The 12,537-nt window shown below is 42.6% G+C and overlaps 1 protein-coding gene across 1 annotated transcript in view; it reads right to left on the bottom strand.

Annotated features, from left to right (window-relative positions):
• Positions 1-12,537, bottom strand: part of cntn4 (contactin 4) — a 135,983-nt gene that overhangs the window by 87,219 nt on the left and 36,227 nt on the right. Inside the window, exon 2 of the mRNA XM_084543425.1 lies at positions 7,349-7,481. Coding sequence (XP_084399551.1) covers positions 7,349-7,481 — 133 coding nt within the window. The remainder of the gene's footprint in view (positions 1-7,348; positions 7,482-12,537) is intronic.

Genomic DNA, 12,537 nt, shown 5'->3' with positions numbered 1-12,537 from the left:
GCACGACAATTAAAACAAATGCCTGCGAGCTCGCCTTCACACTTGCGCATTCTGCACCCGTCCACATGATTATCATTGGCGTTGGGGCTGATCAGCGAAGGGTATAATTCACTTAAAACGGCAACAGACTCTCCAGTCGCTGCACACAGACGCACTTTATTAAAAAGGAACACAGGTGGGAGGAAAATTAGTCATTTCAGAGTAACGGTTTTCGAGCCGTAACTTACTTCGACCGAGGCGGGCGGGAAAAAAGAATAAGAATAAATAAAAGTTCACACCCTGTTATTTGTTATCAATGGTGAATAACCATCAGAGCAACAAAAGGTTCTGCACAGACGAGCAAGCATGAAAGGAGCGTTTAATGCCGCATCGGAAAAATGGGCGATCCAGATTTGATTTGTGCGGCTGATTATTTCTCCGAGGAGAAGTTCTCTAAATTTCCTTCCGTTTTGATTTTTTAATTTTCCTCTGAATGATTTCGGGTTCGGCTCGTGAAAACAGCTTCGTTTGGAGAAGAGAGCAGCTTTGATGCAAAGAGGTAGAGGTTGAGCAAAGCTGATTGCTGCTCTGCTATCTTAACTGTTATGCCAATTTGGCGCCTTTGAGGCAAAATAACCTTTCGGAGAAAACCCTGACAGCACTGTTTTGTTATTGTTGTGGTGTCTTCTTTTAGCAAAGTGTGTCTTTTTTAGCATAATATACCCTATAGAATAGATTCGCTCCCTTTGTATTGTGCTGCAGAAAATGCTGCAGCCGCAGACTCCTGTAGAATCAGCGCAGGACTGTCACAGAATACAAGTTGGAGCCAATTACAAGAAAAACAATGTCAGGCTGTGTTGGACTGAAATGTCTCACAAGCAGCAGAACATTTGTCGGCGCCGCGGCACCCGCAAAGACATCTCCGCAGACTTTTTCCCTTTTAATAGATATAACGTGGAGCTCAGTGGTCTTTCATGGTCTTCCTCTGGTTCAGTCACATGTAAGCGCGCCCTCTCAAGAGCCTTATTACTACACTGCACACAGTAGAAAGGAGCCCGAGGGGAGGGAGCGACCGCCGTCCCGCAGGGCCCCTCGGCTGCCGCGCATTTGCAGCTGAAGTGGAATAAACAAAAACCAACATGAATATTTCACAGCCGAAGTAACACCTTCGACTCAGAGGGCGGAAAGGGGGAAGGCGGAGAGGGAGGTGGTGCTCGGAACGTGTGTCTCGTTCTCACGCGGTGGCTTCCTCTGCTTTCTGAAAAGACGTCCCATCACGCAGGAAAGCGGCACTTTCTGGGGGCTTTTAATTACTCTGCGAGACACGTGGTTTAATCTGTGCTTGCAAACCAAAAACTGCAGAAGGTTTTCTCAGCCAGTCCTCAGTTCAGCGCTTTATCTTTTAAAGCTCCTAAAACATTTGACTGAGCCTGGGAAATGTTTTGATGCATCTGAGGGAGTAATCATACCCCACGTTGAAAGGGAATTCACCCAGATGGAGGAAGACATCTTCGGTCCCTAAGTGTAACGTATTATGCGTGTGCACTGCAGTTAAACACAGTAGCAGTTAAAGATAATTGCCAAACCAAAAGCTTTCATTGTTCTTTCATGACAAATGATACGGCCTATGACAACTTTCGTCACTTTAAGCCAATTAGGCAACGACTTTAAGCTCGCTAAGTGACAGATATTCAGATTTCCTGCGAACCTCGAGCACATCAATAGAAAAATTCCCCGATAACTTTCAGCGCAAGGAGCCGTGTTAAGAGGCAGCGCGACGGCGTCACCGCGGAGCAGCAGATTTCATCAGACACATGCAAACTAGATTATTTAATAATTCTATTTACGGTGATTTATGATTGCCGAGCAGGCCACAACAGCAGCTCCATTTGTTAGGCACATGCTCTACGCAATCATGTAACAACGGGCCATGTGCACGGTGGCATAATACCACACCATCTGGCTTATGAGGCTCTGAATGTTTTAGGCGTTCTGTTTCTTGTCTTAAGCCCGGCGCGTTAAAGTGTTCAAAAAACGACTACGCTGCACGGCTGCTTTTGCAAAAGTCATTCTGATTCAAAATCCAAATAAGGGATGTTTTTTGTACAAAAGTGCACAATAATTCACAAAATTTTAAGATAAATTAAGGTAATTATTAATTAAATTAATTAATTAATTAATTAATAAAATTATTTCCTGGGGATGCAGCACGCACCTTGGTGAAAGTGCAGCCTGGAGAGGACAAAGTCAGGGAATAATAGCCCTCCCACTGACCTTCCATAACCTGCTAGCTTCATATATGATGGAAACAAATCTGTGCATTTTTACATTATCAGCAGTGACTGTCTGTGAACAATTGGCAGGGATGAACGCTGTGAGCTCGATGGAGACACGTCTCCAGACATGAGGTGAGAAAATGGCATCACACCAGCCTGGCATCACACTCCCAGTATCTCCTGGTGTCACCAGGAGATACTGGGAGTGTTGATGTGGAGCGGAAGAAACATTCAGAAATTAGGAACACTGCAACATTAAAGGACTCCAGTATATGTGAGCCAAGATTACACTACTGTGTGCTTGAAATTCTACTCAATTATACTGCAGCCAACTGTACATCACTGTCTAATTAAACACAAAAGTCAAGGTGGTGTCGGGTGGCTGTTAGGAGACCATCGGGCATGTGTCTAGAGAGCATACAGCTACAATCCCCCAGGTATCAGTTAGTCACCACCTGCAGCGTTAAAGCTGGAGTATATAGCATATAACACGATGTAAAGTTATATATGTTCCTTTTATACAGCTGCCAGCGAAAGCTTTTGTCATGTTAGGCTAAAGACGGCATGGTTCATGTTGGTTCCTACTGACCAATTTTTAGGGAGGCTAAGGCTTGGAGCTTTGGACCCATAGACTGTATATAAATATGGACAATGCATCCCCACTTCCTTGCATCAGCCAAGCTGACGCTAGTTTCCCGGGGATATAGGCGGCGCCATCTTGCAAATTTGGAGCCAGAGTCTGATCAGTACGGTCCCAGAGTGGAGTTCTCGATGCCCCGCCCACACTTCCTCCAGACTCACTCGCGTTTTCGTTTAATTAATACTACGCTCTGCTCTACCTCCACCTGTTACAAGGAAAAGTTGGATTATACTCTCTTTACTCTCAGGGTACCATGGGACCGCTTTACGGGGCAGTTGGCATGGCAACTGGTGGTCGACATTATGTCACATCCTGTTTCTATAGTGCTGAATAAATAAAAAACAGACACTTAATCACGCATCGACATTATATTAACTACCTAAAATTACAGAAACCATCATTGGAGAAAAAATAATTATTTGACGTGTATTTTAGTGTTTTAATTTGGCCCAAGCCCCGCCCACTAACATGGAGGGGGTGGAGCTTATGACCTATACTGTAGCCAGCCACCAGGGGGAGCTCTACTTGCTTCGACTTCACTTTAGAGGAGCTGTTCTGCCGTCCATCTTTATACTGTCTATGGTGTCTAAGGTGACCCAGTCAATGGGTACATTAACAGCTGGCTAACTGGACATTATCACATTGCAATACAGAACAATTTTGGGGGTTTTCAAACAGTAACCAATTCAGTTTCTATTTTAGTATTAATGAAAAATAAATCTATAAAATAATAAGTAAATTGCTTCCTCATAGTCATCTAATTTCATGTGCAGCAAATCCATAATAAACACCAATGGCTCCAAGGATGATAGTGTGCAATAAATAATAATAATAAAAAATACAATGCAACCGTTGCCCTTAACGCATACATTTAAATTACATTACTAGCTTATTTTGAAAGTGAAATCAGGTGTGTCCAGGCATGTTCTTGGCCAGTCAAAGCACGGCCAACGTGCTTGCATTTCAATCTCCTGATCTTTAGCTAACTGGCTGAATCCCTCCCGGAGCACATTCAGATTGCATAGCAGCATCTGCAGTTGGAGAAATAAAATGCAAACGTTCTGGGTGATTTTCCCCACGGAGCACAGCTTGACACTGATTGGATTTTATTAAGAGACACATGGACAGTCAACAACAGTCACTGACACCTGGCCAAACACTCTGGTTTGAAGTGTTTTCCTTTTCACGGTCTTTGGGGGGTCTGTTACCCCGTCGCAGAGGTTTATCTTTTTTGTAAGGCAAATAGAAAAAAAAATAAAAAAAATGGCTGTGCTAAAATTTCCAGTTAGTCAGTGTTGCAGAGTTATGTTTTTTTTTTATATATATCTATATATCTGTAGTTTTCAGTTGTCATTTAACTCGTGCAAGGATGGAAGAAAAGTATATTTCCTAAAACTTTCTAAAGTTAGTGCACTTCTTATTTTATTTCTTTTTTAAGTATTCACTTGAGTGACTAGAATTGGATTTTTTACACCACAACCTACTCATTGTCTCATGTTGAAAGAAATCTCTGTTTTCCTTCAGTCAGATTCAATGCAAATGATACGGAGAGCACATCTTTTCTTTTGACGTGAACGCTGCAGCTCAAACTGTCACATTCTGCCGCCGCGTGACATGCAATTAATGAACTTTAAGCGCGGTTTAGCTCTTGTGCGCTTGTTGCGACACATCCTTAGGAGGCAGCAGCGGCAGCAGCAGCATCAGCTCTGACAAGGCCGCACAGCGACCTTGAAAGGAAACAGCTGATTAGGTCATCCTTTAAGCTGGCTCAGTCCCAAGTATTAAATGTACCAATCCTTCCAAATCTCACCCCAGCAATTTCAGTGAGCAAACATGATTGATTTGAACTTTTTTACTTGCCCGAGATGCTGCAACACGACACACTTTCAATAGACTAATGGTCCATGTGAGGAGGAAATAAAGAGGGGAAAAACAGCTGCTCTTTGAACTCTGCAGCAGAGAAAAGATGTCTGAGCCGGCTGCTCGCCGAGCTCAACGAGCATTCCTGGGGCACGGATAGACAACACATGTTTCCAGCAGGGGGGTTGAAGAGAAAATCCTCAACAAAATAAAACTCATGTAGTACATTTCTTAGATCCTGATCAGCTCAGGCTTGATCTGCAAGGATGAACGAGTCTTTTCTAGAGATAGAAACAACTGAGACGATATTCCCCGTTGCAGTTTTATTCACAATGGATGGAAGCCTGACACGGAGGATTACAATGAACCCAGCATGTTTTAACAGGATGTGGACACTTTCTCTGCTTTGTAACTATAGTGTATTTTTTTCTGTCTCTATTTATTGTACATTTGTACATTTTTTGCTTATTTTATTTTATTTTTTCATTATTATTTTTCCCTTTTCTTTTGCTGTCTTTTATTTATTTATGATTTATTTTATTTTATTTTATTTACTAGTGGTTTTCAAGAGTGTTTTTTGATGCAACTGCAACTGAGCTACTGTGACCAAGCAATTTCCCTTGTGCATCTATTGCAGGGTTTATACTTCTGCATCAATTTGATGCCGTAGTTAACACAAAAGCTCTGACTGGTCCGCTTGGTATTAGTGTGTTTCCGCTTTAGTATTTCTGGCTACTCCTACATCTCCACAATTTTTGAATTGATTGTTTTGGATCAATAAAGATGGAATACATCAAGGAAAGGTTAACTGAGGAGGTTCGGAGATACAAACATTTGTACGACTCGTCTTCGGCAAAATTTCAGCGAAAGTTTCTGTCGCCATTGTTGAAAGTGAAGCAGGAAGTAGAAACAAACTTCACACAACAACACAAGCACGACAAGCGTTTTTAGTATAAATGGCTCCTACCAGCGCAGGCTACGTATGTAGGTTACGCCCTCTATGTCTCGCAGAGGTATAAACCACCTTAATTCTAACTGTTAGGACTACAATCAAGAAAAGCACATCTGAAAAGGCTCAAAACTCTTCTTGACTTTGTCAGATTAAGAACTTGCTGGTTTCTAGTTTCAGGAGTGTCATGTAGAGCGTATAAGCCTAAACTGTCTTAGAATAATAAGTAATCTTTCTTGTACAAACCCATAATTCCCTAATTAGTGTGTATTCTTACCATTATGTCAAGAATTGCACCAATAAAATGAACCCTTAGGCTCTTTGAACTTCTTTGTTATAGTCTTAACATCCAACATGCACCTTTTACCCCTCTAAATCATGAAATGACACCAAGACTCTGAGAACGTTCCTATTCTTACAGGACATAAAAACCACGCTGAATGGACATTTCTCTTGTGTGATGAATATTAAGGGATGTTCTGTCTTCCCTGCTTTGTCTGTGAGTCTTAGCCCAAAGCCATCATTTTCATTCAAACACATTCTCATGCATAAACAACAGAACAGGATGGCTGCCAACGGCTCCCGCGACGACATACGATTGTTTACCGAAACAACATGCGCGGCCATATCCAAATTTGCAGACAGGCAGGCAGGCGAGGCGGTACAAAGTCCACCGTGTTTGTTGTAATGAAGGAACATGTCATCCAGTGCAACAGTGTGGCTCACAGATGTGTCTTCAGACGTTTTGAGTGACAATTCAGCTCCCAAGATACATTGGTCTTTTAATAAGCACATTAGGTCATTGTTGGTATGCTACTCATATCGTCTTGGAATGTGCCGACAATGAGGAAACCAAATCGGGCTCTTAGAAGAGTTACAAGAGTTTTCCAAGGTGGCCAAATAGTAAGCCAATTGCAATAGAGCTCCCCCTGGTGGCTGGCTGTAGTGTAGGTCATATAAGCTCCACCCCCTTCATGTTAGTGGATGGGACTTGCGCCAAACTAAAACACTAAAATACACGTCAAATAATTTTTTTCAAGGATAGTTTCTGTCATTTTAGGCAGTTAATATAATACTGGTGCATACTCAAGTGTATAGGTTTTGTTTTTGTTAGTTATTTGACGCCATAGAAACAGGGTGTGACATCATGATGACTACGAGTTGGAAATAAATAAAGAAATACAGTATATAATCCAACATTTCCTTGTAATTGCTGGAGGTAGAGCAGAGCGCAGTATTAATCAAACGAAAACGCGAGTGAGTCTGGAGGAAAAGTGGGCGGGGTGTCAATAACGAGGCTTCGCATGGCTCCACACTCGGACCACACTTATCAGACTCTGGCTCCAAACACTCAAGATGGCGCCGCCCGTATCCCCGGGAAGCTAGCGTCAGTTTGGCCAATGCATGGAAGTGGGGATGCATTGTATGCATATTTATATACAGTCTATGCACTAAATAGTTAAACTAGAGTTTACAAGAAGCCCTCTGTATTTCAGTCTAAGGAATCACATCAGCTTGGCGTATGATTCACGATTCCAACACTTCCCTTTTATCGGCATAAAGAACTGCCAAAATACAAAAGGGGAATGTTTAATTTTAAATATGTCCAAAAAGCGTTTAAAAAAAAACAAAAAACACACTCACCGGTAGATGGGAGGTGGACTTCCTTGGGCTTCACAGCTGAACACCACCTCCCTGTTCTTCTCCAGAGTCTCCACAGGATACACAATGCTGCCAGGCTGCTTGGTGAAGACAGGACTCTGCAGGACACTGCTCCCTGTAGGACGGCGAGGAAAGACAACACGGCTCACTATAAGCTCACACACCAGCCTGGTTGCAAAAGAGCCAATTAGTCAGCGGTTGCGAACGGGTGGATGCGGCTTTAAGTCTTTCGGAGTACAAAACCGCAAGCAGACAAAACATATCAATTTGAACAGCCTGTCACGACACCGTGGCACAGACAAGATTGATTCGAAACGAGACGTGTCTTCACCAACTATTTAGGCGGTAATCGGATATGGACCCTGATTTATGTTGAGCAACTGTCTGGGAAAATGCCCGCATTTACTTCCGTCGGCTCAGCTTTTATTTGCTCATTTATTTGTTTGTTTGGCCAATGATGTTGGGATTATGTGTCCAAACTGACATGAATCAGGTGGTTTGGTGCTGTTAGATATCTCCATTGTAAATGACAAAACAGAAGTATCAGTTACTCCATTAAAGCAGCCATTAGTGCTTCTGGTGCAGGATGGTGCAGCATGTCTAGTGTAACATATGGTTGAGGGTATGTATGTGGCTGTAAATGCATGCATAAATAAGTTAAGAAAAAATACAAGGGAGAAAAAGAAACTTTTATGAAAATGAAAATGGAACACAGTCTGGAAGTGAACTCGGTCTTGTGAGGGTGCAGTTTGCAAAACTCCTGACCACAGTCTGCCCTTGACTTTTAATTATCATTTGTATGCTAGTGTTCTTTTTATCACCAGAAACCATGGTGATCCAATCTATGATGAGCAAATCCAGTAAATATCTTCACTAAACATTTTCACATTAAAATAACCTACAAAGAGAAGAGCATGATGGCAGTTTTTCCAAAGGGTTACAGAAAAAATTATAGACATTGCTGGGACACTCTTGCTGTTGCCTGAATCAGACTTTCTGCACATGACCTGGCACTTAAGGCTCTGCTTGTTTTAATGTCCTGATAGCATGCTTCAAATTTGTATAGCAGACATCGGCTGTGTTAATTGGCATTTTAATATTAGCGAAAGACGAACTACACATAATTAACTGTGAAGCAGGTTGCACCGGCTGGTTTTAACCTATAGCCATTTTAAGAACCTGCAAACGGAGCACAATCTCTGCTCCAGTTAATTGCCCGTTAGCAAGTAAAGCAACGACAGCTTCACAACTGACAGCGAGCTGCTAAAAATGTTAGCTACACGCCGGGGTGTTACAGGGTGTTTTCTGTTGCTGCCTTTTGCATCTGATTACCTTTATTGTCAGTTTTTAATTCTCTAACTAAACAGCGTTTCACAGACGCTACCACCAGTCGAACAATATGCTTTTGTCGATAGCGAGCGTGAACACAGGTCCATCTGCTGTATGCAAGGTTAAATTAGTCATCAGCGGGAAGTGGAGCGTAAATATGGCTATACCTTTACTAAGGGAAGTAATTCTAGTGAAGGAGGACCCAAACGCAGGACACACAGGGAGGCAATACCGGGAAGGAAAGTGATTTTAATGAAAGCTCAAAATGCAGGGTATCCAAAAACGGGTAAAGACCAGAACCAAGACGACAACTCAGAAATGCATGACAGGACAAAGGGGGGTAACATCAGAGACGACTTAACCAAGGACAAATATGCACTCACACACACACTGGCTGATAGAATAATGAGAGACAGGTGAGATGAAAGAGGGGAGGAGCACGTAGACAAAAGACACAAAGTGAGACAGGTGAGTGGAATCACGGACAGGAAGTGAAACTTAAATAAACTGATTTCAATAAAGCAGGAAAAGCCAAGCAAGGACGCACAAAACATTCAAAATTCAAAACCATTACAAATAATATGCCTGTCTCAAGTGTTTCCACATATTTTTGCCCCTGAGGCTTTAGAACACTGTACATCCTGGACTGCATGCAAACCAAAGTTTCACTGCTGCAAACAAAAGTCCGAGCCTTAATTATGTCACGCGTAATAATTCTTCCAGTCAGATACTCATAGCCTATTAATGAATGCTGTCAAGTTTAGAAAAAGCATTCCTCAACTACTTAATGATATAACATGATCATGTAAGAGGAGACTAAGTGTACGTCTTAGTTACAGCGAAGTCAGAAAGCTACAGATAAGGGCTCAACCTCCAGCAGAACTTGAGAAGCTGCTGCTGCCCTGAGTGTGATGTGGATAATGAGCTCCATAGCATTCACACGGGCTGCAGCATAGTCAGAGTTGAGTCATCGTCTAAAAGTACGGGACTCGGAGCCGGATGATGACATTAATATATTAACGGGAAGTCAAGTGTAATTTCTTGGCCCTTCCCACTTCCTTATTAAGTATCCACGCTTGTCTAGGTGGATCAGGGCATGTCCTCGTGGAGCCGTTCTCCACCAGGAAGTTACTTCTCTTATATGACCCTGAGAAGTGAGAGGTGGAGGAGGATGTGTAGCGGTGTACTGGACAGCTGTTAGCATTAGATTTATACTGGATACAACAGGCACAGAAGAGCAGCGGTTTGAAATCCTAAAAGGCTGCCCGTGCACCGGGTCAGGTTTAGCATTGCAGGCTTGAGCTGGAAGGCTGCAGGGGATGTTTTATGAAGCCTGAGAGGTCTGGAGCTTCTTGGAGAGGTCATGGGATGATTTTATTTTCCGAAAAATGACACAATCCTGCAGTTTGCAGTTTTGAATTCAGCTGAATATATCATTAACTTTCAAACAAGACATTAGCATAGATACTTATAACCCTCAGATGACAACCCCCTACGCAAACACTGATGATCATCAGAGATTGGACATGGGCCTGGAATGTTGTTAGTGGGGGGGCTTTGAGGGGAGGGGCCCCTGTGGATCATTCCACAGATACTTGATCAGTTTGGGATCTAGTGAATTTGGAGGCCAGGTCAACACCTTGTGCTGTTCTTCATGTTTTTTTAGTGATTCCTAAAGTATGCATCCTGCTGGGGATGGCTGCTGCCATCAAGGAGTGTCATTGCTATGGGGTGGGGGTGCCTGGTCTGGTCTACGTGGGTGCTACATGTCTAAGTAACATCCACACCAATGAATGCCAGGTCCAAAAATTTCCCAGCAGAACACTGAATTGTCACAAGATGGTCGATGTTATTCACTTCTCCTGTCAGTGGTCATAATGTTGTGGCTGATGGGTGCATAAAACATGCCTATGGAGCTCCTCAAATGCTGAATACCTGCAGGGGATGACAAATATAATTTTGTGCATACAGCCTTCACAGCTGTTTATTTTACCTCCAGACTGTACACCCACTTTTAAGCAACAGGGAGCTTCAGCGTTGTGTTGTGAGACTAGTAAGACGTCTGCGCGTGGCTGTACAGGGTGACACACACAGGGTGATGCATTATTCAAAGAACCGCTCATTTATTACATCATCGCAGCGTGCAGACGATCCTCCCGGAAGCATTCAGACTTCACCCCAATTTCAGTGTCTCGTAAGCTGTTGTTTTTTTTGACCACACAATGTTGCCTGTTACTTTTTTTTATTCACCACTTACAACTGCCCCCCCACACACGCACGCACACACACACACAAAATAAAAAGACAATACAACAACACGCTGGCTCATTTTCCCCCCTTGTAATTATTTCTGCCGTCAGTTAGACGTGTCCTGATTATCCTTAAGTAATTACTCGGGGTCGCTCAAGGACACGAGTCTTCTCTTGCAAACTACTTTCGGTTACAAACAGCCCATCTTCAGCCTCATGAATCCAGAAAATTTAAATAACAGTTTGCTTATTTCCAACAGAGAACCATCTGCAGCACGCAATGCACCGACGCTAACAGTGACACAGCAGCCGAGACGGTTGCGTTCAGCAGCTACGGCTTTTGATTGCAATTTTTAGCGGAGTAAGGGCGGTCCAGTGGCGCTGCTTTTGACAAACCTCGTTGCGTATCTGCTCTCACCTACAATTACCAGAACAATTTTAACCTTTCCAAAGGGTGTTTCTCTGTATTATCCAGCAAATATAACAGAGAGGGTGTTACAAAACGAATAAATGTATAAAAATCATTTCATAAAAAAAAAGGCTCCATTAATCCTTGTTTGTCAAAATCCAAAATAAATCTGCTCGGTGCCATCTGATAAAAATGACAGAATTCATACATCACTCACTTTATCTCCACTACTCGTATATCAGCACGGCTGTTTCATGTGAAAACATCAGAGAAACCATCTGCACAGACATCTCCATCCTGTTTATTGTGGTTATACATTAGCCGTTACCCTGGCACGTGTACCGAGTCGGGTTCTTGTTGTCGTTGTGCAGTTCTTCACGGCGCGACAGCAGCTATATATTGGAAGTTATACCCAACCCAAAACACGAAAAACTAAGACAGTGTTTGACTCATCAGCTTAAATTAATGAATTACCAACGTGTGACTTGCATGGTGGAGATACAGGATGGTTTAAACCAGAGGTCTTCAACATGGGGTCCGCGACCCCTAGGGGGTCTGCGACGGTACCACAGGGGGGTCACGAAGGTTTTGGTTGATTAGACATTTTTTTTATATTCCCCCCGCAATTTTTTCCATAAATTTAAATGTCTTTAAATACAGATATACATAAGTAGAGGGGGCGCTCCATCTTCCCATCAGTTTGGGGGTCTTGGCCTGGAAAACGTTGAAGGCCCCTGGTTTAAATGGCGGGAAAATACAAAGAGTCACAGTTACGTCATTTTATTTCTTTAATGCGAGATGAAAATTGGTAAGCAATTTATAAATGGGCTACAAGCTGCTTTCAAATGTCGGTGAAAATAATGAGAAAGCTACTGAGAAAATTTGACTTTGCAAACACTTTTAAAGGATTTCAGATGAGCCACATAAAGAGGAGAAAATGATTTCTAAATGGACTGATCTATACTCGTTGGACGGTGGAGTAAAAGGCCTGGACACACTTGCGTTGAAATGGCTGAAATTTCACAGCAATATTAATACATCCCAGAGGAACCACAGCAATCTGAGGATCTGGTTGAGAAGGCCAAATAAAACAACAACAACAAAAAAAATGCTCTGAGCACAGCTTTGAAATTTGACCAGCAAGTTGACGGCAAACTGTCTTCACAGCGCTGATTTCGAAGTGA

This window comes from Chelon labrosus (assembly GCF_963514085.1).
Source record: "Chelon labrosus genome assembly, chromosome: 4".
NCBI classification, from domain to species: domain Eukaryota; kingdom Metazoa; phylum Chordata; class Actinopteri; order Mugiliformes; family Mugilidae; genus Chelon; species Chelon labrosus.
Note: the sequence above shows the minus strand (reverse complement) of the source record. Positions and strands in the feature narration are given on the sequence as shown.